The sequence below is a fragment of the Kogia breviceps genome, chromosome 14 (assembly GCF_026419965.1).
Source record: "Kogia breviceps isolate mKogBre1 chromosome 14, mKogBre1 haplotype 1, whole genome shotgun sequence".
Classification (NCBI taxonomy): domain Eukaryota; kingdom Metazoa; phylum Chordata; class Mammalia; order Artiodactyla; family Physeteridae; genus Kogia; species Kogia breviceps.
The window spans coordinates 22,467,792-22,494,931 of record NC_081323.1 but is presented as its reverse complement, the minus strand read 5'-3'; the positions used below and the strand labels follow the sequence as shown (position 1 = coordinate 22,494,931).

The following is a 27,140-nucleotide window of genomic DNA, read 5'->3' as shown; positions in this document are numbered from 1 at the left end:
TTTTCTTCTCTCCTCACTGTCTCACTAAAGGAAGAGAAGAAACTACCCCCTCCGGTCCCAAAGAAGCCAGCCAAATCCAAGCCGGCAGTGAGCCGCGACAAGGCCTCTGACGCTGGGGACAAGCAGCGTCAGGAGGCCCGCAAGAGGCTCCTGGCGGCCAAGCGGGCAGCTTCCGTGCGGCAGAACTCAGCCACGGAGAGTGCGGACAGCATCGAGATTTATGTCCCTGAGGCCCAGACCCGGCTCTGAGACCAGGAAGCAGGAAGCAAACAATTTTAAGTCATTAAAAAAAGAAACCTACAAACTAAATGCAAAAGGAACAAAATTTTCTCAACCTTTAGTGTGGTTATTCTGTCTAGAGACCCTGAGCCAACTTTCAAATTGACGCATTCAAGGGCTCACAATTTGGCTTTTTTGGGTCCCTCCCAGCTTTAGGTTATGAAGACTTCACACAAAAAAATCAACAGAAACACAAAACTATAAAACTTTTTTTTCCTCTTGCTGGCCGCGGTGGACTAGATAGATGGACTTCGGCAACGCCCCGGCCCAGCCTCCAGACTACGGTCTTTTTACTTGCTCTATCTAATGAGAACTTAAACTAGCTTGTTTACAAGATGATGACAGCCCAAGGGCAGCCTTGGGCACCTGCCATGTCCTTCTTCCTTTTCCTGGCTACCCCAGCTCTGACCTTGGAGTTTTCCTTCTTATGTTTTTCTCTTTTCCCTTAAGAGCTCACACAGGGGTCACCATTCTGACTATTGGCTTTCTGGTTCTCAGCCCTTTTTGTGGGTGAGCCCAGAAGACAGAGAGATGGACACGCGTCCCCTCCCCCACCAAGTGCTCACACACGCACACGCGCACGCGTGCAGATATAGGTTCCTCTCAGCAGAAGCAGCCCTCCCACTGTGATCTGCCAGCCCCAGGCAGCGTCAGGCGGGTGACTCGCCTCTCTGAGACCATGAGGAGGGCTGAAGTCTTTGGGGGTGGGGTGGGGGGAATGAGATAAAAACCACAGCTTACCACACTCCAGACTCCCGCCTTTTTCTTCTCTCCAGCCCCTTCTTCCTTCAGCAAAATGTATGACCTAGAGTGACTTGCAGGGACCACTCAAGAGAGGGACCCCATTTTCCAGGGGTCATGTGTCCCTGGCCGAGCCTGTGTACAGTACCCGAGGGGCGGGCGGCTGTGTCTGTACGTATGTGTACATATGCACATAGACCTTAGAGTGTATATTTAACAAACGCCCCTCTGCTCACCCATGCCCACCAGCGCCACCGCTGGCTCTCGGGGGCACCTGGCAGGAGGCGGGTGTGTGAATAGCATATATTTTTACATGTACTATATCTAGGTGTGTGTACAAGTGTGTGTAAAAATATATACCTTGTGTGTAAGCAGCCCCCCCTTTTTTTGTCTCTCACCTGACCCCCCCCCTCCCCGGCCATGGGCCCATCTGCCCGGCCTCTGAGTTTTCTATTTTTTTACCCCGGTCATCCTTCTCTCTCCCCTGCCCCCCAGCCCCACTCCCAGGGTGTCATGAGCCCTGAGCTGCAATGGCCCAGGCCTGCAGGGTGAGGTGGGGGGCAGGGAGGGAGAGGGCGAGGCCAGGCCCGCAGCAAGCTCCGTGCACGAGGGCTTCTCTCCTGTGGCCACGGCTGCGGCACTGGAGACGTCCTCGTGTCCAGCACCTGCCACAGGGGCCCCGGGTGAACTGTGGGCCTGCTCTAGGGCCCATTCCAGCTTGGCCGCCGTCTGTGACCTTGGGCAAGTCACTTGACCTCTGTGTGCCTCAACTTCCTCCTCTGTAAAATGGGGACAGTCCCCGCCCCTCCCTACCTCACAGGCATGTTGTGAGAATAAATGAGGTAACGTGCACCACGGGCTCATGGTGTTATTGCAGTGGGACGGGCCAGGCTGGGATGAGGCGGGTGGAGTGGACGCCCCAGGAGACAGCCAGACCCCTTCCAAGTGGCAGCTCATTGGAGACAGGCTGACGAGTGCAAACTGTAACACCAGCGCTCTCACGCACCACCTCTGTGACCCCCGGCAAGAAAACTAAGCTCTCGGTTCCCTTCTCGGAAAGATGAGTGTGTAACATCTGCCTGCAGCTTCCTCCAGAGAGATAAATGCTTCATCGTTGCTATATGGGAGCTGAGATGGGCTGCCCACGCTGACAACTCACGCCCCCTCCGTAGACCCCGACTCTGCGTGCGCTTCACCCAGGACGGGGCACTCGGTACCCCAGCAGCTGCCCGCACCGTGACAGTTACATGCACTGGATGCACTTCCTGAGCACCTACCTTGCTCATAGAGCTCACGCCCCGGTGGGGGAGACACGGAACATGCCATAGGTGAGTTCCAGTCTACAGCAGATGGTAGAAAAGGAGATGCAGCACAGTGAGGCTGTGAGAACCCATGACAGCTCCGCCAAACCCAGGTCAAGGCTGAAGGACAGTGGGTATTAACCAGCTTTGGGAGATGGGGAAGGGATGCAGGGGAGGACAGGAGGAACCGTAGGTGCCCATGTCTGCTGGTCAGAACATGTGTTTCAGAAAGTTCTTGGGCCCGGCCGAGCTGCAGGCACCTGGTCTCCTCCCTTGGCACAACGCAGCGGAGGTGCTGGTGACCTCAAGCCCAGGGGAACTACCTTCCCAGGAACTTTGTTCGGGCTGCCCTGCCTTCCCCAGAGGGGCCGCTCGTGAGCTCACCTGAAGCCTGTGAGCCAGACCCCCTGCGCTAGGAGTGCTCTGCTCTCAGGTCTAGATCCTGGTAGTGGTGGCTGAGCGTCCAGTGACCGTGGATGGCTCAGGTTAACTCCTGGGGCTGGCACCTTCCTGGACCTACCCCTGCCCTGAGACATGGCTGAGGGTGACTCGAAGGTAAGTGAATGGGTTTCAGGTTGCCTGGTCACTGAGCCAGATACTCAGAGGTGTGAGTGAACACAGGAGGCAGTCACGCTGGACTTGACCAGTGAGCAGCCCAGCTCTACTCCTGACGGGCCTCGGGGAACTGGGTGGACCCTTACCCCTTCAGAGCCTGAGTGTTTCTGCGGCAGCAGGGGAGGGGCCTTGAGGGTTAGATCAGGGTCTCAGGGAGGGTTCTGCACTCCCTGTATCAGAGTACCTGGGCCCCCTCTCCCAGCCCTGCTGGTGCAGCAGAGGAGAGGCTCACCCTCCCCAAGTTGAAAGAATAGTTTAATGTCCTTTACCCAGAATCACCAACTGTCAAGATTTTGCCATATTTGCATTGTTCCTCTCAGGGACATACACAAACATCCCCCTCACCTTGAGCCATTTAAAAATAAGCTGCACAGGGCTTCCCTGGTGGCGCAGTGGTTGAGAGTCCGCCTGCCGATGCAGGGGACACGGGTTCGTGCCCCGGTCCGGGAGGATCCCATGTGCCGCGGAGCAGCTGGGCCCGTGAGCCATGGCCGCTGGGCCTACGCGTCCGGAGCCTGTGCTCTGCAACGGGAGAGGCCACAACAGTGAGAGGCTCGCGAACCGCAAAAATAAATAAATAAGTAAAAATAAAAATAAGCTGCACATACCATGCTGCTTCACCCCCAAATACACCAAGCGACACCTAAGAATAAGGATATTCCTACATGAGCACAATACCACTATTACTCTCTAATTTAACAAACGAGTGACCCTCAAGCACCTCCCTTACCCAGGAGGGCACTTGGTGCCCAGACATTAATACCAGCTAAAGCAGGGCCATACTCCAAGTGCCCGAGCAATGTCCTCCATGGCTTTTCCTTTGTATCCACCCAGGATCCAGTGAAGGATCATTCGCTGCTTTCAGTTATCATGTCTCTTTAGTCTCGTTGAATCAGAAACAGTTTCCCCACTTTTGTTTTCATGACATTGACATTTTTTAAGTATCCAAGCATCTTAGAGAATGTTACATAATTTAGATTTCTGTTTTCTCATGACTCAGATTAAACAGTCTGAACAAGAAGATGGCTTAGATGATGTCCCATCTCCTGTACTCTGTTCTGTCAGGGAGGCATTTGTCATTACAGGGAAAGGCCGACAGCAGCTTCCCAGAGAAGCTGGGAGTGAGTCCTTGGTTTCTGCAATTCCAAAGCACAATCCTTGAGGGAACAGGGCCAAACAGAGACAGAAAGCACCCTCCTGAAGGCTGCAGGGTGCTGGGGAAGAGGAAAGGGAGCAGAGAAGGAGACTGTTCACCGTCCCTGGGTCCCTGAGAACCACCCAGAGGCGGCAGGTCAGGAAGCAGGGAGGCCCAGGTTCCCCTGTAAACCTCCTGCTCCCCAAGAGTTTGTGGGTCCCCAAGCCTTTCGGAGTCCCCACCCCGTAGCCTGAGAGCAGAGAAAGAAGGCTCAGCCGTAGCCAGGAGCAGCACAGGGCTCAGGGGCCTTGTGGCCAGGCCAGCAGGACAAAGCCATTGTCACCAGTGGCCTGAGATCCAGAGACCATGAGGACCCCCAGACAACTGAGATGAAGTTCCTACCACCAGCACTGGAATGGGGTTTATAAAAGAAACTTAAAATGAAGGTGTATCAGGACTTCTCTGGTGGTCCAGTGGGTAAGACTCTGCGCTCCCAATGCAGGGGACCCAGGTTCGATCACTGGTTGGGGAACTAGGTGCTGCATGCATGCCACAACTAAGAGTCCACATGTCGCGACTAAGAAGTCAGCATGCCGCAACTAAGAGATGCCATGCCGCATCTGAGACCTGGCACTAAATAAATAAATAAATAAATATAAATCTAAACAAAAAAATGAAGTTGTATCTCCTACTGATATGAATTTGGCTGATCTGAAAAATCAATGTGGTCCCCACTGCCTCTTCCCTATGGCAGCCAGAGGGACTCCTTGAAAATCCCCCTCTGCTCAGGACCCTTTGAAGCCTTCCCAGTACCAGCAAGAGAAAATCCAGCCTCCTCACCTTGGCCTTGGAGGCCTATGCCCGCCTTTCTAGGTACATCTCCCATTGGAGCCCATCCCCTGCTCTCTGCCTTCCAGCCTCACCTCCGGCCTTGCACAGGGAGCCATGGCTCCCCCACCAATGCATCTATTCTCTCCTCAGCTCTCAGGCCAGCTGGCATTTCTGCAGAGAAACCTTCCCAAAGCGCCTCAGCCAGGCCAGGCTGGTGCAAACCCCCTGCTCTAACTCTTGGAGCTGGACGGTCACTTCACTTACCTTGCCTTGCTGCTGTCACTGATGCTTAGATCTGTGAGATTACTTATGAATATCTGTCTCCACCAGGAAACAATGGGCTCCCTGAGGGCAGGAATAGAGTTTTTTTCACTAGTCTCAGTGCCTAGCACAGAGGAGAGAGCCTCAAGAACTGTTTTCTAAATGAATGACCTTGTTGCGGGGAGTAGAGGTGGGACTTCACAGAGAAGGTCATATTTGAGCTGGGCTTTGAAGGATGAGCAGGAGTTCCCCAAGCTGTGGCAATGAAGGGCACAGCAAGCAGTGGCAGAAGTCTAAGACTGTGCTGCTGCTCAGGGAAGGGGTGGTGCTGGACAAGCCTTGAATGCCAGGTTAAGTAGTAAGGGCTTTTTTTTGGGGGGGGGGGGCATACGCGGGCCTCTCACTGCTGTGGCCTCTCCCGTTGCGGAGCACAGGCTCCGGACGCACAGGCTCAGCGGCCACGGCTCACGGGCCAAGCCGCTCCGCAGCATGTGGGATCCTCCCGGACCGGGGCACGAACCCACATCTCCTGCATCGGCAGGCGGACTCTCAATCACTGCACCACCAGGGAAGCCCGTAAGGGCTTTTACCAGCTTTGAACAGAGCAAGGACACTTCCTTCCATAGAACCCAGCTTCCCATAAGACAGGAGCCCCCAGTCCAAGCCTCCATGGAGCCATGGTACTCTGGTGACCCAGTCAGCACCACGGTTTGTCTCTAAAACATGTCAGCGGACCCCAGGCCTGGTGAAGCCCTGTGACCAACAGGGGACATGGGCCCTTGGAGACCCTCAGCTGCTAATGGCTTTAACCTTCTACAGACTGACAACTCCTACATCTAAGTCTACAACCTGTACCTTTCCTTGAACTTTGTACTTCCCACTCACCACCTCCACTTAGACGTCTAACAGGTAATCTCAAAGTTAACACGTCCACCAACCAGTAAAAGGAAGTGAGAATAGTTAGAAAAATCACCATTTGACAACCATCATAGTAACAACTGGATCATCCGTGCGTGTTAAAAGCCATGGGTAAAAGTTTGATGAGGAACAGAATATTTAGTCTCAAAGGAGCACCCCACAAATTACCTATTAATGAACATGTTAATTACAAAAGGGAAACATAGTAATTTTCTGATGAATAAAGCTGGCAGACACTAGATGGCCAAAGTTAATTTTTCCGATCACTGGTAATGATAACATCATACGTGTTTCCTGATAAGACGCACTGGGAAGAGTTCGGCATCACTTCTGTGATATTCCTGTAAAAAATCCATAACCTGAAGCTAATCATGAGGGAGTACCAAGTAACTGGCTGGGACTCTCCAAAAATGTCAGTGCATGAAAGACATAGAAAAGCTAAAGGACAGTTCTAAGGGACAGAGATTAAAGACATTTCAATAGATGCAGAATAAACATTTGATAAAACCCAACACCCTTTCATGATAAAAATGCTCAACAAATTAGAACATCCTCAAGCTGATAATGGACATCCAAAAAAAAAAAAAATCCACAGCTAACGTGTTTAATGGTGAAAGACTGAAAGCTTTCCCCTCAAGATAAGGAACAAGACGAAGAGGTTCACTCTTGCCACTTCTATTCAATATTGTACGGTAGGTTCCAGCCAGGGCCTTTAGGCAAGAATGAATAAATGAACGAATGGATGGCATCTAAATTGGAAAGAAAGAAGTTAAACTACTCTATTTGCAGATAACATGATCTTTCATATAGAAAACCCTAAGGTTTCCACAAAAAAATTATCAGAGTTAATAAATTAGTTCAGCAGTGTTCCTGGAAGCAAGATCAATGTACAAAAACCAATCGCATCTCTACTGTGATATAATAAATACTAAATATTTGGTCTTCATCCCTAGTTCCTGGTACACAGCTCCTGAAACCCTTGGACTCTCTGGAGTGATGAGAATCTTTTGTATGCTAATGGCAGGACTGGTGGCTGGGGGCCCCTAGATAGCTTCAGGATGGGGGCTGGTTGCTAGAAAGACCAAGGCATGGTTAGAGGGTTAGAAATTTCAGCCTCATTACCCAACTTCCAGGGAGGGAAGAGGGGCTGGAGATTAAGTCGGTCATAATGGCCAAAGATTTAATCATGCCTCTGTAATGAAACCTCTGTAAAAACCCCTACACAACAGAGTTTGGAGTGCTTCCAGGCTGGTGAACACTTCAAGGTGCTGAGAAGATGGCACCCCTGGAGAGGACATGGAAGCTCCTCTCTTCCCCTGCCCCCACTTTGTCCTGTGCATCTCTTCCATTTGGCTGTTCCTGAGTTGTAAACTGATCATAGTAATTAAACTGCTTTCCTGAGTTCTATGAGCAGTTCTAAGAAATTATTATCCTGGTGTTGCAGCAAGGGGACCCCTTCCAGGGCCCAAGAGTAGGCTCTTGTCTAACACTCAGAGATGAACTGTCTGAGGAGACACATGTGCTGAGAAAGCAAAAGAATTTATCGGGAAGGGGCGCCCAGGCAGAATTTATAGGGTAAGGGAATCCAGGAGAACTGCTCTGCCACGTGGCTCGAAGTCTCAGGGTTTATGGTAATGGGCTTAGTTTCTGGGTTGTCTCTGGCCAATCATCTTGCTTGGCACATAGTCTCACTCGGGATCCTTCCCGGTGGCAGGATCATCTCTCAGCCAAGATGGATTCCAGTCCTTATCGGGACTTCCTGTTGTGAGACAACTCAGGCAGGCGAGCCTGGCTAAGGCTGGTGGTTTGGGTCAACAGTTCCCTAACACTGGCGGGGAGGGGTGTGTAGTAATCCACAATTTGTAGTCAAGTTGGACAAAAGTATGGGTAACCTGGGTCTGATGTGAGGGAAATCTTGTGGGACTGAGCCCTTAAACCTGTGGCATCTGACACTAACTCCAGGTAATTAGGGTTAGAATTGAATCGAATAGTAGGACATCCAGTTGGTGTCCAGAGAGTTGGAGAATTGACTGGTGTGAGGAAAACACCCACATATTTGGTGTCAGAAGTATCATGAGTAAAAACAGTTCAACTACCAGTGAACACACTGAAAATGACTTTAAGAAAACAATTCCATTTACAATAGCATCAAAAGATTAAAACACTTAGGAATACATTTAACAAAAGAAGTACAAGACTTGTAAACTGAAAACTACAAAACATCATTAAGAGAAATTTTAAAAAATCTAAGTAAAAGGAAAAGCACTTCATGTTCATGGATCAGAAGACTTAATATTGTTAAGACAGCAATATACTCCCCCAAATTAACCTACAGGTTGAGCACAGTCTCTATCAAAATCCCAGCTACCTTTTCTGTAGAAATTGACAAGCTGATCTTAATTGATATGGAAATGCAAGAGACTCTGAATAGCCAAGCAATAGTGAAAAAGAAGAACAAAGTTGGATGAAACACTTCCTGATTACAAAACAAGATTGTGTGGCACTGCCATAAGGGTAGACATATATATCAATGAAGTAGAATTGAGAGTCCAGAAATAACCCATACATTTATGGACAACTGATTTTCAACAAGAGAGCCAAGAAAATTCAATGGAGAAAGAATAGTCTTTTCAGCAAATGGTGCTTCGACAACTGGATATCCACATGCAAAAGAAGCAAGTTAGACCCTTACCTCACTCCCTATACAAAATTAACTTAAAGTGGATTAGAGACCTAAATTGAAGAGCTAAAACTACAAAACTCTTAGGATAAAACATAGGTATAAATATTTACAACCTTGGATTAGGCAATGGTTTCATGGATATGATTTAAAAAAAGGCACAAGAAACCAAAGAAAAAATAAACTTCATCAAAGTTAAAAACATTTATGCTTCTTTAAACAAGCCAAAAAATGAAAAGATAACCCACAGAATGGGAGAGAAGATTTGAAAATCATATACCTGGTAAAGGTGTAATAGCTAGACGATACAAAGCACCTTTGCAACCCAACAACAAAAAAAGAAATTTTGGGCTTCCCTGGTGGCGCAGTGGTTGAGAATCCGCCTGCCGATGCAGGGGACACAGGTTTGTGACCCGGTCCGGGAAGATCCCACATGCCGCGGAGCGGCTGGGCCCGTGAGCCATGGCCGCTGAGCCTGCGCGTCTGGAGCCTGTGCTCCGCTACGGGAGAGGCCACAGCGGTGAGAGGCCCGCGTACCGCAAAAAAAAAAAAGAAATTTTAAAATGGGCAAAATATCTGAATAATCATTTCTTCAAAGAAGATATACAAATGTCCAATCAGCACGTGAAGAGGTGTTCAAGATAACAAGTCTTTAGGGAAATGCTAATCAAAACCACAATGAGATACCACCTCACACCCAATAGGATGATGAGAAGACTAGTGTTAGTGAGGATGTGGAGAAACTGGAAACTCACACATTTTTGGTGGTCACGTAAAACAACGCAGCACTGAGGAAAACAGTTTGGAAGCCCCAGACTGTTTAAACATAGAGTTAACAGATGACCCAGCAATTCCACTCTTAGATATATATCCAAAAAAGTGAATATATACATCCACACATAAACTTATACACCAATATTCATAGTAGCATTATTTATAATAGCCAAAAAGGGGAAACAACCCAAATATCAATCAACTGATAAATATGTAAACAAAATGTGGTATAGCAATAAAATGGAATACTATTCAGCAATAAAAAGAATGAAGTACTGATACATGTTATAACATAGATGGACCTTGAAAACATTATGCTAAGTGAAAGGAGCCAAGCACAAAACACCACATATTATATGATTCCATTTACATTAAATTTCCAGAGTAAACAAATCCGGAGACAGAAGGTAGATTAGTGTTTGCCAGGGGATGAGGGGAAGGGGAAGTGGGGAGTGACTGCTAATGAGTATGCTGATTCTTGGGGGATGATAAAATGTTCTGGAATTACATGGTGGTGATGGTTGTATAACTCTGTGAGTATTCTAAAACCACTGAATTGTACACTTGAAAAGGGTGAATTTTATGGTATATAAAAATTACATAAATTTTAAAAATTATTTTAAACAGAGAAGTCCACAGAACTGAAGAAAATTTTTGCAAATCATATTATCTGATAAGGGATTAATATCCAGAATATACAAAAAAAAACCTCTTACAACTCAACAACAAAAAAACAACCTGATTTTTTTCTGGGGCGGGGGGTCATGTCATGTGGCATGCGGGATCCTAGTTCCCTGACCAGGGATCAAACCCGTGCCCCCTGCAGTGGAATCATGGAGTCTTAACCACTGGACCACCAGGGAAGTCCAATAGCCTGATTTTTTAAATGGGCAAAGAATTGGAATAGACATTTCTCCAAAGAAGATACACAAATGGTCAATAAGCACATGAAAAGATACTTAACATTAGTTATTATGGAAATACAAATCAAAACCACAATGATCACTTCACTCTCATTAGGATGACTATTATTAAAAAGAAAGAAAGGGGCTTCCCCGGTGGCGCAGTGGTTGAGAGTCCGCCTGCCGATGCAGGGGACACGGGTTCGTGCCCCGGTCTGGGAAGATCCCACGTGCCACGGAGCAGCTGGGCCCGTGAGCCATGGCCGCTGAGCCTTCGCGTCCGGAGCCTGTGCTCCGCAATGGGAGAGGCCACAACAGTGAGAGGCCTGCGTACCACAAAAAAAATAAAAATAAAATAAATAAATAAATAAATAAAAAGAAAGAAAGGAAGGAAAGAAGGATGGAAGGGAGGAAGGAAGAAAGAACAGAAAATAACAAGTGTTGGCGAGGATGTAGAGAAATTACAACCCTTGCGCACTGTTGGTGGGAATGTAAAATGGTACAGCTTCTGTGGAAAACGGTATGGCGGTTCCTCAAAAAAATTAAAAACAGAATTACCATATAATCCTGCAATTTTGCTTCTGGATATATGCCCCCAAAGAATAAAAAGCAGGGACATGAAAAGATATTTGTACTACACCCATGTTAATAGCAGCATTATTCACAACAGCCAAAAAGATGGAAAGAACCACATGTCTGGTGACAGATGAATGGATAAGCAAAATGTGGTGTCTCCACACAGTGGAATATTATTTAGCCTTAAAAAGGAAAACAATTCTGACATATGCTAAAAAATGGATGAACCTTGAAGAAATTATGCTAAGTGAAATAAGCTGGTCACAAAAGGACAAATACTGTTTGATTCCACTTATATGAGGGACCCAGAGTAGTCAAATTCATAGAGACAGAAAGTAGAATGGTGGTTACCTAGCAGCTCAGGGAAAAGAAGAGGGAGTTATTATTTAATGGCTACAGAATTTATCAATAGTTCTGGAGATGGATGGTAGTGATAGTTGTACAACAATGTGAATGTACTTAACGCCACTGAACTGTACACTTAAAATTGGTTAAAATGATAAATTTTGTTATTTTACCATACACACACACACACACACACACACACACAGAAGGCGATCAAAGAAATATGATAACCTTGGATTGGCTATTGGACCAGAAAGAAATTTTTTATAAAGGACATTATTGGGATAATTGGCAAAACTTGAATATGGATTGTAAATTAGATAATAGTATTAAATCGGGCTTCCATGGTTGCACAGTGGATAAGAATCTGCCTGCCAATGCAGGGGACACGGGTTTGAGCCCTGGTCCGGGAAGATCCCACATGCTGTGGAGCAACTAAGCCCGTGCGCCACATCTACTGAGCCTGCGCTCTAGAGCCCGCAAGCCACAACTACTGAGCCTGCGTGCCACAGCTACTGAAGCCCACATGCTCACAGCCCATGCTCCACAACAAGAGAAGCCACCTTAGTGAGAAGCCCACGCACCACGACGAAGAGTAGCCCCCAATCACCACAACTAGAGAAAGCCTGCGCAGCAACTAAGACCCAACACAGCCAAAAAAAAAAAAAAAAAAAAAAGTTAAATCTTTAAATAAAAATAGTATTAAATCAATGTTAAAATTTTCCTGATGTTTACAAGGATAATATTGTACAACATGGGGAACATAGCCAATATTTTACAGTAACCAGAAGTGGAGTATAAACTTTAAAAATTGTGAATCACTATATATTGTACACCTGTAACTTATAATACTGTATATCAACTATATTTCAACATTTTTTTCCTGATTTTAATCACTGTATTATGGATATATAATATAATTTCCTTTTTAGGAGATACTCACTGAAGTACTTCGGGGTAAAAGGGCTTGATGTGTGCAACTTGCTCTCAAATGGTTGGGGAGGAGGATACACACACACACACGGAAGACAGTATAATAAAGCCAAATGTTAACAATTAGAGAATCTGGATAAAGGTATATAGGAGCTCTTTGTACAGTTCTTATAACTTTACTGTAAGTTTGAAACTATTTCAAAGTTTTTAAAATTTAATATATCCAAAATAGAACTTCTGATCTCTCACCAAACCTGCTCCTTCTATAAGAGACTCATCTTAGAAAATGGCAGCTCTTTCTTTCCAGCTGCTCAGACCAGAACCCTTGGACTCTTCAAGTCTTCCTTGACTCTCACACACATACCAATCCATGCAAAAATCCTATTGGATGCAACTTCAAAATATGTCCAGATGGGAATTCCCTGGTGATCCAGTGGTTAAGACTACACGCTTTCACTGCCGAGGGCCCAGGTTTGATCCCTGGTCGGGGAAATAAGATCTTACAAGCCGCGCTGCATGGCCACCCTCCCTCCCGAGCCAAAAACATATGTCCAGAATCCCATCACTTCTCCCACTGCCACCACACTAGTCTGGACACCTCATCCTGTTGAGTAGCTCCTCACTGGTCTCCCTGCTTCCCTCTCCCCAGCCCCAAAGGGGATTCAGTTAGAACATAAGCCAGATCATGCCACCCTTCTGCCCAGAACTCTGATGTCTCACAGCGGCCTACGAGTGTAAGCAGGTAAGTTAAGGGGTCCTTGGAGGAGGAGAACCAGGCATGGCTTTCTTGACATAAGAGAAGCCATTTTGGCCTAAGTCATTTTGTGATCTAAGCCTGACCACAATGCTTGCCCTTGAACAGGTCTCAGTAATTAATGATCTTAAGAGAACAAAGGAATGCAGGAACAGAGAAAAGGCAGTCAAACAACAGTGCACTGATAAAGCAGAGTCCTAGTTCCTCCTCAAGGGATAGGCATAATAACTAGTCTTTGCGCTCTGCAGGGACTGAGACCCCCCCACCCCAGGTGGAGGCCAGAATGATGATGCTGACCCTCCTGACTTCAGCTAAAGCTTGGACCTTGGCCCCCTTTCCGTGCGGAGTTCTCCTCTGCTCAAGCCCCTTCATGAATATGCATGTACCCTTAGCTTAAAACTTCCCCAGTTTTGCTGTTCAGGGAAAACACTGCTTTGGGCAAGATCACCAGTAAGATTCTCCTTACTGGCTGCAAGTAATAATAAATCCTTCCTTCTCCTGATCTTTGGCCTGTTCGTGTCTATTGGCTTGACACCCACCAAGAGGCAAACCCAGTTTTGGGGTACCACAAGGATCCCCGGGCTAGGTCCCTAGTGCTTCTCAGATCTCCTCTCCCACCCCCGTCCCCTCAGTCACACTGACCTCCTGCTGCTCCTTGACCGTGACCTGGGCAAGCTCCCCCCACAGGACTTCTGCCTCAGAGGCTCACTGGGCTTCCCTGGTGGCGCAGTGGTTGGGAGTCCGCCTGCCGATGCAGGGGACACTGGTTCGTGCCCCGGTCCGGGAAGATCCCACATGCCGCGGAGAGGCTGGGCCTGTGAGCCATGGCCGCTGAGCCTGCGCGTCCGTCCGGAGCCTGTGCTCCGCAACGGGAGAGGCCGCAACAGCGAGGCCCGCATACCGTAAAAAAAAAAAAAAATTCCTTTGGGAACGTCCGGGTTGGATTAAAGGGGAGAGAGGGCAGGGCGGGAGTCCAGGTAGGGGCTGATGGGTAAGGTGTTCCTTCACGGGTCAAAATGATGGACCTGATGCCCGATGGCAGAGGGGATGGGTCTGTCCTTCCAGGCGCCATCCTCCAACTCAGGCCAACAAGAGGGGGATAGGGGGTGCATCCCCTTTGGCAAGGATGCTCCGGGGGTCCGCTAGCCCCTGCTCCTCTCCCTGGCTCCCCAGGGTCTACGTGGGTCTTTCTGGCCACTCTTTCACTGAATTCTCACCACCACACTCCCATTTTACAGGTGAGGAAACTGAGGGCACCTAGAGAGAAGAATGACTTGGCTGAGGTGGGCTGTCCCCAGTGCGGTCCTACCCAACTTTCATGTGTGCCCCACACCCCAGGAGGCTGACTTCTGGCTCTGTATGAGGATAGTGGGTTCCCTCTGACAAGTCTCTTCTCTGGGACTAGAAAAAAGCCATACTTGGCCTGGTGGAAGGAGGCCCTCCCCCGGGAATGGGCCGGGCAGCGCGCCTTTGGGGGAAAGATGGGGGTTGGATCTGAGGACCAGAGGCCCCTGGATGTTCTGCCGGCCTCGCAGGAGACGAAGGGCCGGCCCAGATAAACCCCCTTCCCCGGGCAGTCCAGGCCCCCTATTCACCCCCGTCACCTCCCCGGTCCACGATGGGGAAGGCCCTGGCAGCCTGGGGGTTCACCCGGGAACACCCCACCTCCCGGGTCCGTGGGTCGAGGCCAAATAAGGCCGGGCTGCCGCGGCCCCGCCCCCGTCCCGCCGCCGCCGCACATTCTTCTGCCTTGTAAGGCCCGGTGCCGCGCCCCGCCCCGCGCCCCCGCCGCGCCCAGCCCGGACCCCACCGACGGCCCGCCAGCCCCGGCTCCGCACCCGCTCCGCGCACCGAGCCAGCGCCTTCTCCGCACCAGGTGGGAGCCCGGCGGCCCGGGTGGTCTCGCGTGGGCGGTGTGACGGCCCCGACCCGAACTTGGGGACGCAGGGAGGTGTCGGAGGGCCTCTGGGCAGAGACAGCTCGTGGGCCTGGCTGGGGCTGCGAGGTTGCTCGGTCTGACGGGGATTCTGGCTGGGTCTGGACTGGGCAGCAGGGAGACTGTTCCCGGCTCTGGGAACCAGGGGGCCTATGGCCAGGGAAGACTGTCCGGGCCCTGCCCCTTTGCTGTGCGGTTAGAGGCGCCAAGCCCAGGACTCGGGATGCCCGGGAGGACGGGAGGGCGTTGTGGCTGCCGGTGTTCCCTGCCCTAGGGGACCCATGTGTGTCCTCCAGAGCGCCCGGGTCCCATCCCCCATCTCCTGGGGGCAGGAGAGAGGGATGGAGACCGAGTAACCCCCGCCCACACACACGGAGGCTGTGTGCCGCGCCCGGGGGCTTTGCCCACTCTGAGCCACCTGCCCACCTGGGCCTGCTGGGTGGGGAAGTTGCGCCAGGGGTCCTCTGCGGGCTCACCCCGCCCCGCGGCTGGACAAGGACCTGGGCTTCAGGACCTGGTCCCCGCTCCTCCCCAGCCCTCCAGCTGCTCTGGCTACTCTCAGGAAAGGGTCAGATTCTGCCTCAGATGAGCTGAGTTTACCAGCAAGGCATCTGGCACTGCCAGCCATAGGGACCATGAGGTAACGGGGGACACAGGCCTTGTCTTTGCTGTTACGATGGGATTTCAGGCACCGGAAAGGGGGAGGTGGCACCTAGTTGCAGCAGGCCAAGTACCCGCCATATCGGATCGCTGGTGGCTAGGGTCCCCAGGAGGAGGAGGGGACGGCTCCAGGGCTAAGAGGCCAGCCTGTCTCTGACCCCAGTCCCTCAACCAAGACTGGAAACTGCCTCTGGTCACAAAGAGTCCTCAGCCCCTCAGTAGCTATCCGCCCACAATGAAAGGCCATTTGCCACCCCCAGACCCACCCCTAGCCCAGGGGTCCTGGATTCCAGTTGGACTCTACTCCTCTCATGGACACCCCACTTCTCGGGCCTCAGTTCTTTTAACTGCACGGGGAGAGGCGCCCCACTCTCCCCACCCTGCTTCCCAAGACTGCTGGGATGGACAAACTGTACAGGTCAGGGCCCTAAGCCCTGTCACGGCCCCTCCGCACAAGAGGGCGGGGATGGGGTGGCCAGGGAGGCAGGGGAGCCCAGCTAGTATCAGAGCAGTGGGTGAGCTCTTGGCCACTCCCGCCTCTGGTCGTGGCTTCCTCTCTCATCCTGCCATGTCTGCCCTAGGGGCAGGGGGAGGGGAGGAGTGACAGTGATGGTGACCATCACAGCCTCTGCTGGGCACAGTGGACTTCTCCTCGGCTGCCTTCTGTGGGTGCCATGAGTCAAAGTTCCCAGAGAACACCTGGCTCAGGGAAGGAGTGGGCCCCTCGAAGCACTAACCACAGGACCCGGTGGCACTCCCTGCCGACAGCACCATCCCACTCCCGCCAGGTCAAGGGTGGGAAAGGCTTTTGTCTACCCACCCTGAACCACAGGAGGAACCCTGAGGGCCAGGTGTGTCAGTCCAGTGGGACCCAGTGGGACAGTCTATAACTATGGGCAGCTGTGGCTCTGGGGAAGGGCTGGGGCTGGCCAGTGTCCCAGCTCAGGGTTTAAGATCTCAAAGGCCAAAGACGGCAAATGGCTTGAACACGGTCATGAGATAAAGGCCTGGCGACAGATTCAAGGAGCACTTCAGGCTACCTGCAGATCCTCGACAAAGGGACTCAGGACAGAGGAAAGAGGGAGGGCAGCAGTCCTGGGGCCTCGGCCAGGCCCACAACTGCCCCAGCTGAGGGCCACGTGGCCCTAGGTCTTCAGGGGCACAGTCCCCACTAGCCATGACAAGGGTTCAGGGAAAGAGCCCCTTGCTGGGCCTCAGTTTCCCCATCTGTACAGTGGGCCCAGCAGACTGGCTGCAGTTGCCTTCACAGTCATTCATTCATTAAACAAGCATCTGTGAGCACCACCGTGAGCTTAGGTTTAAATCGGGGGACATACACCAGCCCTGATTGATTGTGAGGGAGAGAGACCCTTAAGTGCTTTACTGTCAAAGCCAGGGTGGGGGAACGGCGCCCCAAGGGCTGCCTGAAGAACTGGGCTGGAGAAGGAAGGGCACTCCAGGGGGAAGGACCAAGAAGGAAAGTCGGGGGGGGGGGGTGTCTGGGGAGCAGACATAGATGCCATGAGGGATGCCATGGCCAGTCAGAGAGCAGGGCAGGAGGGGTTCACACAGGCCCTTTGATGCCAGGCTGAGGGGCCAGGACTTGCTGGGGGAGGGGAGGGGATGAGATCGCAGGAAGCCTCAAGGGTTTCAAGGTGAAGTGTCTGGGTCTGTATGCAATGGGTGAGACAGGCTGGAGGCTCGGAGGCCAGGTCTAAACAAGGGTGACAGGAAGCTGGGGCTCTGAGCCGGGGCGGGGGCGGGGGGGAGCTTTACACTCCTGTAAGTACTGAGGAGTGAGAACAAGGAGCAGGGCCGAAGTCAGGTCTACCTCCCACCCTAAGGGGCTGGTCAAGTGTGGGCAGGTGGGGGGAAGGGAGACTGCCCAGAGCACTGGCCTTCCAGAACCTCCAGGGGAGGGAGGGCAGGGATGGGGAGGAGGAGAGGAATGTCAGGAATGCAGGGCCGCCGACCCAGCTCCTTCCCGCTGGTGGGGGCAGGGAGCCTCAGAGCCTCTTACAAGGCAGCCCACCTTGTAAGCCGGAGAGAGGTGGACAGTGTAAATGCTATTAAGGCTTCAAGGAGATAAAGCACGGAAATGGTTGGCACCGAACCCAATCCTAAGTGTCTTACCCAAACAGTCACAGCAAAAATAGCTTCCTCTGTGCTGGGCACCATGCCAGGGGCTTCCTGGGCACTAAGTCAATTAATCCCTTCAGCTGGGCACTCCTATCCCATTCCCAGATGAGTATACTCACTCAGAGAGGTAGAGGAAGTTGCTTCAGATCACAGAGGGCCAACGCTGTATGCTTTTGTGATGAACTGGGTGGCAGGAGCCCCAGGCCTATGGGAGCGCGAAGACCGGCCCAGGCACTGACAGCCGAGCAGGGGTAGGCCAGCAGGTTCTCTGGCCCGGGGTCACAGGCTCTCCCACTTACACCCACTGCCTACAGGAAAGCCCCACACGCCCGCAGCCAAGATGTCCAGTAAACGGGCCAAGGCCAAGACCACCAAGAAGCGGCCACAGCGGGCCACATCCAACGTCTTTGCGATGTTTGACCAGTCCCAGATCCAGGAGTTTAAGGAGGCCTTCAACATGATTGACCAGAACCGAGATGGCTTCATTGACAAGGAGGACTTGCATGACATGCTGGCCTCGCTGGGTGAGCAGGGGCGGGGTGTGGGAGTCCAAGTGGGCCCAGCAAGGGCTGCAGCCGGAGCAGGCAGTGGGGCTGCTCATCCCTTACGGAACACTTCCTGTGCACTGACATGAGGCACCCACCCTGGAGAGTAGCTGCCATCACTTTCTCCATTTAGCAGGTAGGGAAACAGGCACAGAGCAGTTCGCCACTGGACTTGAACCCAGACAGGCTCACTCCAGGGCAGGACTGCCTCAGGCAGATTTGTGGATTGGGCTGCCCAGTACCATTTCATTTAAAGAAAGGGATCAGCAACTACAAGAAAGTTGGAACTGCATGGACTTTCCATTGTACAGTGGGGAAGCTGAGGCCTTAGAAGGGAGGCCAGGGTATGTGCCCCACTTCTTTAGAGGTCACCTGTGTCAGGCTCTGAGAGGCTGACTCCAGTGATTTCCCCAGAATCAGAATCAGAGCTGAAAGGGCTCAGGAATCTAGTGCATCTCACCATTGCTCAGATGGGGAAACTGAGGCCCAGAGGCCAGGCCTCCAGACACCACACCCCAGCCTATGGCTCTGCTTCCACATCCCTCCCCTTGTGCTAGCCACAGACAACCACCCTCAACCCAAGTTCCTGGTGCCCCCTTCATCCAGGTGAGAGCATCCGGGCCAGACACTGGCTGGGGGAGGGGGTGGTCTCTGGCAGTAGAGGCGGCAGCCTATGGCCAGATAGGCCTGAGTCAGTCCCTGGCTGGCATTGCCCCTCACAACTGGGCAGTCCCGCTCTATGCCTGTTTCCCCTCCTGTGCAATGGTGACTGTGGCCCTCGTGTGTACCCCCGGGGTGTCTGGTGGGAGGGGCAAGCAATGCAGAGGGAGCAGGAGGGCTGACATCACACACTGCCCCCACCCTCGGCACCACACCTCTCCCAGCTTCTGGCCAGGCTCACCTGAAGGCTCCCTCCCCGAGGAGGTCACCGGCAGGCAGGAGGACTGAGGCCTGGCGAGGGGAGGAGCTGTAAGTCCGGATGTCACAGCTCTTCAGGCCTCAGCCATCCCACGGGGACAGAGCAGAGTGTGTGAGGCTCAGAGGAGACAGGGACACGAAGACTCCTTTCCGTTTATGAGGCAGCGCCTGCGCCCGGGGCCCTCAACCCCAGAGACTTGATGACAGTTCTGGGCATCTACCCAGAAAAATCCTCACTCCTGTTTGCAGCTCATGTCAGTGAGTCCACAGATCAATCATGGCCTCTGGTTAAGAACATCATCCTCTGGGAATTCCCTGGCAGTCCAGAGGTTAGGACTCCACAATTCCACTGCAGGGGGCATGGGTTGGATGCCTGGTCGGGGAACTCAGATCCTGCATGCCTCAGCAGCATGCCCAAAAACAAACAAAAAAAGGAACATCATCCTCAGGTTAAAAAACAAGAGCAGCAAATAATAAAATAGTAACAAGCAGCAGCTCTGCAGGAATTATCTTAAATCTCAAAGCAATCCTATTAGGTAGGTGTGATGATCATTCCCACTTTATAAATGAGGAAACAGAGGCTCAGAGAAGTTAAGTAAGCTGCCCAAGGTCACACAGCTACTAAGTGGTAGAGTTGGGATTTGAACCAGCAGTTGATTCAAATCCATAGGGCCAATGCCAATCATTGTTCTGCCCATTTCACAGCCATTGCCTTCTTCACCTTCACAGTTCTCCTCAGAGGCAGGGGAAACAGGCATAGAGCTGGGACTCAGACCCTAGCCTGTGTGGCACCAAAGCTCACTGGTTTAACTACTTTCAAAACTGTGCCTGGGACCTGGGGTCTGGCTGCCTGGCTTCAAATGCTGGCTCTACTCCTTACTCACTGTGTGACTAAGGACAAGTCCTAGCCTCTGGGCCTCAGGTCCCACACCTGTGAAGGGGGATAAGAATGCTGACCTCACAGGTGGTGAAAGTTAAAGCAATAAGGCACATGGAGCACGGGACGCAGTGAGCGGTCAGCAGATGGGGGCCCTTATACTTCAGTGAGCATTACCCATGGCGGACATCCAGACCCCAGACCTGAGGAGGAAAGTGGTCAAGGCCACCTGCCAGGAGAGTGGGGAGGGAGCAGTCAGAGAGCCGGCCATCCCAGAGAGATGCTTTACAGTTTACAAAACGTACTGTCTCCTGTCTGTGGGGCCATGAAGGGAGGGGACAGGGAGGAGGGAGGGGACGGGAGGTGACAGCAGGCACAAATGGCCCTCCCACCACAGGGAAGAACCCCACGGACGAGTACCTGGAGGGCATGATGAGCGAGGCCCCGGGGCCCATCAACTTCACGATGTTCCTCACTATGTTTGGGGAGAAGCTGAACGGCACGGACCCCGAGGACGTGATCCGCAACGCCTTTGCCTGCTTCGACGAGGAGGCCTCAGGTCGGCAACCTCTGGATGGAGGCCTGGGCAGGGCTGGGCCTGCACCCTTCCCCCAGGGCACCCCCGCGTATGCTGGGGGGACCCGCCTGCGCTGGGACTGCAGGGCCCCTTGCCCCCAAAGGCCAGAACAGAAATCACCCATTTCTGTTGCCAGAACTATAAAAGCTATGCTACTTTCTTGTTTTCTCCCCCAAATGGGAGAATAACAGCCCACATCCACCAAGCTTTCCCATTTCCTAGTTCATCTGCTGGCCCAACGCACTAGGCCTCTGCTTTCTACCCTTCCAGACACCAAACCATTTCAGGCCCTCTGGCCAACGAGGTACAGAAACCAGCCCCCATCCTCAAATCTTCCAAAGGGCTTCTATCTCACAGTTGGTTTCTCCCTGGGACAGGCCAGCGCGACGCTGGCGGTAGTTGTTTCAGCAGTTTCTCAGGGGCCACAGGCACACGACTGGCCTAAGCATGTTCGAACATTTTCCTGACTGCCGTCACAGTCCCCTACCAGGCTGGCGTATTTTCATCCCCATTTTCCAGATCAAACAGGCAGAGAGAGGTTAAGTAACTTGCCCAAGGTCACACAGCTAGAAAGAAGGGGGGGATCGGCATTCAACCTCAGGCAGTGGAACTCTGGGGCTCACGCTTTTCAAGCAGGACACAGCCGGCACCGCCCCCCCAGCCCCAGGTCCCCCGCAGAAACACCTCGCCGACAGTCCCACGGCGGAACTCTTCCCTATGGGCCCTAGTGACCTTGAACTGAACAGAGACCAGGGCTGTGGCTTTTCCTGGCCCCCCCGGGGTCTGAAAGGACTGGTGGGGGACCCAGGGGGTAGAGGGTGTTAGGTGTGTCCTGGCCCGAGTCCCCGTCTCATGGCCCTGGCCCTGCCCCCCAGGTTTCATCCACGAGGACCACCTTCGGGAGCTGCTCACCACCATGGGCGACCGCTTCACAGATGAGGAGGTGGATGAGATGTACCGCGAGGCGCCCATTGATAAGAAAGGCAACTTCAACTACGTGGAGTTCACCCGCATCCTCAAACACGGCGCCAAGGACAAAGATGACTAGGCCAGCCCAGCCCCCCCCCCCCCGTGCCCAGGCCCGCGTCCCAGTCACCTGCTCCCTCAGACGCTGTCTGCACCGGCTCTGCCCACAAACCCGCGAGCCCACAGGCCCCTCTCAGAGGATCCTCCCTCTGAGGGGTTAGGGTCCCAGCTCCCCGTGGAGGAAACGGGCTGAGAGAGTGCAGTGCCAGGCAAGGGGCAGAGCCAGCGTGAGACGGGTGTTCTCCCCGTGACCCTCCAAGGAAACCCCATCTTCTTGGGAGCTGGGCCAGAGGCTGGACCTGGAGGCACCAGGGGAAGGCCCCGCAAGAGAGCCCAGGCCTCGGCTGTTGCCCACCCACTCCCAGGCTGCTCCCCACGGGCAGGGCCCTGCGTCCTGGTCTGGGACACCCCTGCACGTGCAACCCTGTGCAGGGCATGAAAGCCCTTCCCCAGCCACTGCCACAAGCACGCGAACCTCACCCAGGCCCCCTCTCAGAGGACGAGATGCCAGTCCTGTCCCCTGCACCCTGCCCAGCCACCAGAACACACGCCACCCCGCCGGGAGTGCGCTCCAGAAGATGCATGTAGGATGGGGGTCTGTCTCGGCGAGGCAGAATGTCTAATAGAAGGCTGAGCACCGCCTTGGGTCTGTGTGTCTGTGACTGGGGTGAAATAAAGGAGTCCCTGTGCCCCAAACACCCCCCCACCCTCTCCTTCCACCCCCCAGGGCTGCCCCGATCCTCTCTAACCTGGCCCCTGGCCCAGGGAAGGCCCAGCTGAGACCAGACCAGCAGTGGGGAGCAGACAGAGGTGCTGGGGGGAAAAGCCCTCCTGGGAGGGAGAGGCCAGAGTGGGGAGGGCCCACAGGAGTGACCACAGCAAATCCCAGCTGGGCGTCTGGGCCTCTGCGGGGGCAGTGGTCAAGGTCACAGCGTTCAGGACCACAGCCTGGATCTCCAGGGTCACCTCAGTGCTCCTGGAAAGTCAGGTGGTCCTGGAAGAACAGAGGGGCTTTGGGAACGGTGAGAAGGGCTCATCCCATTAGCTCAGGGATGGAGAGGAGAATGAATGGATTCCTTGCGGGCAGCTCCAGGCAGCTACCAGGTGTGTTCTGAGCTGCACCCGCCACAGCTGGAGGGCGAGTCCAGCCACAGGACCGGCAGCACAGCAAGCCACAGCTTTTCACATCCCACACGTGCAAGAGACACGCAGGACGGGGATCCCCGTTACCTTTGAACGATGGGGACACTGGCCACGGTGCCTGGAGCATAAGAGGAGGGGAAATAATGGTTGAATGTGAACAGAGAGTCAAGAGGGACAGGGACTGCCTGAGGTCACCCAGTGGGTCTGGGGCAGAAAGAGAGCTGGACCTTGGCCTCTGGACCTTCCGTGGGGCTCAGGCCAGGGCTGGACACATCCCACGTGACCCCAGCAGGGAGCAGGTGCTAGGCCCCGCTTGGTCCTGCTGCCTTCCCCAAGAGTCACCCAGAGCCAGCCAGCCACAGTGCACGACAAAGGTCTGAGATCAGAGCCAAGGGAGCACTGAGCACTAAGGGGATCCTGCACTGGCCCAGGAGGCCTAACCTCCCACAGGCCTCTGCTCCTATCGGGGCACCAGGCCCCTTCCGGCCGCACCCTGGTCAGAGCCCCATGAAACCCCTCCTCTTGCCTCCAAATTGAGCCCCACAAGTCCCTGATCGCAACTTTAGATGGAGCCAGCCCCAAACGAGTCCCAACCAGGCCCAAACACTCCCCAGACTCAGTCCCAACCACACCGCACCCTTGACCCTGACCCCAGACTGTGGGCCCCAAGCGACCCTCGCCCTAACCCCATGCTGAGCCTGGCCACCCACTCCCTGCAGCCAGCTCCCAGGACTCCCAGAGCACTGGCCACGCATGCCTGACACCAGGGCCACAGATCACTCGGCGGAACCACTGTGGCACCAAAGGCCTTCCTGGAAGAAGGCAGGGACATGCGGTCAGGAACAAACATCCTCGATCCCAACCCCCAGTTTTGTCACAAGCCTACTCCCCCTCTACCCCAGAGAGAGAAGTCTTCACACCCAGGTGTGGGTAGGACAGAACCAGCGCAGCCTCACTGGTTTCAGAGCTGGCCTGGGGCTCACGGGACCCAGGGGATGGGAAAAGGGAAGTGTTCTGTGTGGAAGGGCAGGCCAGCAGGCCAGGGGGAATCTGCAGGAGCCGCTAAGAGGGAAAGGGTGTTGCAGGGAATGGAAATGGCCTGAACAAAAGTCTGGGAGCAGGAGTGCATGTGGCACATACTCAGGAGCCAGGGGGAAGGCAGTTTTTCACTCATTAATTTATTAACATATCACAGCAGCTTTTTACACACACACACACACACACACACACACACACACACACACACACACCAGTGGATTTAAATGCATGAATACTAAATGCTTCTGTAGGGCTAAAGAAACCATAAGCAAAGTTAAAACCAAATACAGATCGGGAGAAAATATTTGTAGCGTGATTAATAAAAAATGTCAATGACACTATCCTATAAAAAGAGCTTCAACCATTCAATATGAAAAAGGCAGGGAGTTCCCTGGCAGTCCAGTGGTTAGGACCTGGTCAGGGCAACCAAAAAAGAAAAGACAATGGTAGGAAAAAATGGGCAAATAATATGAAAAGAGAATCTCAGAAGAAATATAAACACTTAATAAACATGTTTTATTTTATTTTATTTTTTGGCCATGCCACACAGCTTGTGGGATCTCAGTTCCCTGACCAGGGATTGAACCCAGGCCATGGCAGTGAAAGGCTGGAATCCTAAACACTAGGCCACCAGGGAACTCCCTTTTTTCTTTTTTTTTTTTTTAAATAAACATTTTTTAAGTGTTCAGTATCATCATATAATTGTAAAAATATTCTATTTTTCCTAGTTTTTTCTAGTTTTAATTCTTTTTTTTTTTTTTTTTTTTTAATTTTTTTATTTTTTTTATTTTTTTTGTGGTACGCGGGCCTCTCACTGTTGTGGCCTCTCCCATTGCGGAGCGCAGGCTCCGGACGCACAGGCTCAGCGGCCATGGCTCACGGGCCCAGGCACTCTGCGGCATGTGGGATCTTCCCGGACCGGGGCACGAACCCGTGTCCCCTGCATCGGCAGGCGGACTCTCAACCACTGCGCCACCAGGGAAGCCCAAGTTTTAATTCTTATACTTAGATCTTTGATGAAAGTGCCTGGGTTTTTGACAATTATATTCCCAGGAACAATAGTTCTATCTGGAAAAAGCTGTGTGACCTCAGACAACTCACATGATTGCATTACTTTTTTTAAATTAGTTTTTTCTTAATTAAAAAAGTTTTAAATTGTGATAAAATACACACAACGTAGAATCTGCCATCTCAGCCATTTTTACATGTCAAGTATATTCACGTTATTGTGTAACCATCACCACCATCTCCAGAACTTTTTCATCTTCCCCAACTGATACGCTATTCCCATTAAACACTGAGTCCACATTCCCCATCCCCTCAGGTCCTGGCAACCACCAGTCTACTGTCTGTCTCTATGACTTTGACTACTCTAGGTACCTCATTTAAGTGGAATCATAGAGTATCTGTCCTTGTGTGCCTGGCTTACTTCACTTAGCATAATGTCCTCAAGGTTCATCCATGTTGTAGCCTGTCAGAATGCCCTTCCTTTTTTAGGGTGAATAATATTCCACTGTGTGTATATACCACATTTTGCTTATCCATTCATCTGCCCACGGATGTTTGGGTTGTTTCCACCTTCTGGCTATTGTGAACGATGCTGCTATGAACATGGGTGTTGATTAGGTTTGTAATATATGTAGAGCACCTACTATGTGCCAGGCACATAATAAGCACTGGAGCTCTCAAAATGGACAAATCACAGTTCTGATATTAAAGGAGTTCACAGGGTCATGGGGAGACTGTCTAGAAACCAGAGAGCACTGAGTAGTTCAGTGTGACAGGATCACAGAACAGGAATGCCCTCAGGTGGGAAAGGAGGCAAGGATCCAGGAGAAGGTGAGAAGTGGGGCGTAAATCAGGCCAGTTTCCCTCAGGCAGAGGAAACCACTGATGCAGAAGGCTGAGGTCACAGCTAAAGGGCCTCTAGCGCAGAACAAGGAGAAAGAGCCAAGCTGTGGCTCCCTTCACCACCAGCCCAGAGACTCCAAGCAAGCTGGAGGGGGGTTAAGGGAACTGTCAACACCACCCCAAAACAAAGAGTCCTCTGGGACCATGGCTGGGCCGCAATGGATGAGGTGGGGATGTGTAAGAGAAGAAGGGTAAACAGCAGCCCAAAGCAGAACAGGGATTCTGGGAGGGGTGGAAGTCTCTGGGCTGCGATGTTTTTGCCTCCATCATTTATCCCGAGCGCCAGGGTAACCTTGGGACAAAGACTGGAGACCACCCAAGTCCCTAGGCTTTCCTCTTGTTCCCATGAAGAAGACAGCACTTGAAAAAGAACTGCGCCAGGGTGGAGCTAAGACTAACACCGAGGCAAGGAAGAACTAATGAACCAAGACCAAGAATTTATCCATATTGTTAACAACTATAATACATGCCAACAATTCTTTTTAAAATATTTATTTATTTATTTTGGCTGCACCAGTCTTCGTTGCAGCATGCGGGCTCTTAGTTGCAGCATGCGGGATCTAGTTCCCTGACCAGGGATCGAACCCAATCCCCCTGCATTGGGAATGAGGAGTCTTAACCACTGGACCACCAGGGAAGTCCTCTCCATGCCAACAATTTTGAAAACCTAAACAAGTGAACAAATTCCTAGAACAGAACCTTAGAAATGGCTCAGAAAGAAATGAGTTATAATAAAACATTTTAAAATAGGAAAAAGGTTAAAAGAGAGTCTGAGTTTTCTTCTAAGTATTGGTAAAATTGAAGCGGTGGTTAAAAATCTTCCCACAGCAACTAAGAACTGACACAGCCAAAAAAAAACAAAGAAAAAAAAGAAAAAGAAAGAAAGAAAAGAAACATTAAATTGAAATAAAACAAAATCTTCCCACAAAGATGACGGGCCCAGATAATTTTACAGGCATGTTCTGCCAAACTCTCAAGGAACAGATCATCCTGACTGTTCTAGCATAACTATAACACCAAAAGCAGAAAAAATATTATCAGAAGAGAAAATAACAGGTTGAAGATAAAATAAATAAATAAATAAAATGAATTAAGAAAAAATTGTTTTTGAGTTTTATAAAAAAGTTTAAGAAAAAAGAAACAGAACAGTTTCATTCACAAATATAGATGTAGAACTCTCATACAAAATATTAGCAAACCAAATGTAACCATGTATTTTTTAAAAGATAAATAATGACTTAGCTGAATTCTATTCCAGGTATTCAAGGATGGTAATGTAATTCATATTAACAGATTAGAAGAAAATAAAAACACATGATTTTTTT

At 51.5% G+C, this 27,140-nt stretch overlaps 2 protein-coding genes across 11 annotated transcripts in view; both read left to right on the top strand.

Annotated features, from left to right (window-relative positions):
* Positions 1 to 1,872, top strand: part of DLGAP4 (DLG associated protein 4) — a 140,689-nt gene extending 138,817 nt beyond the window's left edge. For all 10 annotated transcript variants that reach the window (XM_059037985.2, XM_067012201.1, XM_067012204.1 and 7 more), the window contains one exon: positions 31 to 1,872. In XM_059037985.2, the coding sequence (XP_058893968.1) occupies positions 31 to 249 (219 nt within the window). In that variant the 3' untranslated portion in view covers positions 250 to 1,872. The remainder of the gene's footprint in view (positions 1 to 30) is intronic.
* A 12,952-nt stretch (positions 1,873 to 14,824) lies between these two features.
* MYL9 (myosin light chain 9) lies at positions 14,825 to 22,364 on the top strand. The gene is made up of 4 exons (XM_059038107.2): positions 14,825 to 14,921; positions 18,095 to 18,304; positions 20,518 to 20,679; positions 21,573 to 22,364. The coding sequence occupies exons 2-4, from the start codon at positions 18,121 to 18,123 to the stop codon at positions 21,743 to 21,745; spliced, it is 519 nt and encodes a 172-aa protein (XP_058894090.1). The 5' UTR covers positions 14,825 to 14,921; positions 18,095 to 18,120; the 3' UTR covers positions 21,746 to 22,364.
* Positions 22,365 to 27,140: the final 4,776 nt, after the last annotated feature.

Excerpts from the sequence above, each read along its gene's own strand:
- MYL9 (XM_059038107.2), top strand. The coding sequence starts at position 18,121 with ATGTCCAGTAAACGGGCCAAGGCCAAGACCACCAAGAAGCGGCCACAG. Across the intron at positions 18,305-20,517 it reads TGACATGCTGGCCTCGCTGG|GGAAGAACCCCACGGACGAG; the intron begins GTGAGCAGGGGC and ends CTCCCACCACAG. Across the intron at positions 20,680-21,572 it reads CTTCGACGAGGAGGCCTCAG|GTTTCATCCACGAGGACCAC; the intron begins GTCGGCAACCTC and ends CCTGCCCCCCAG.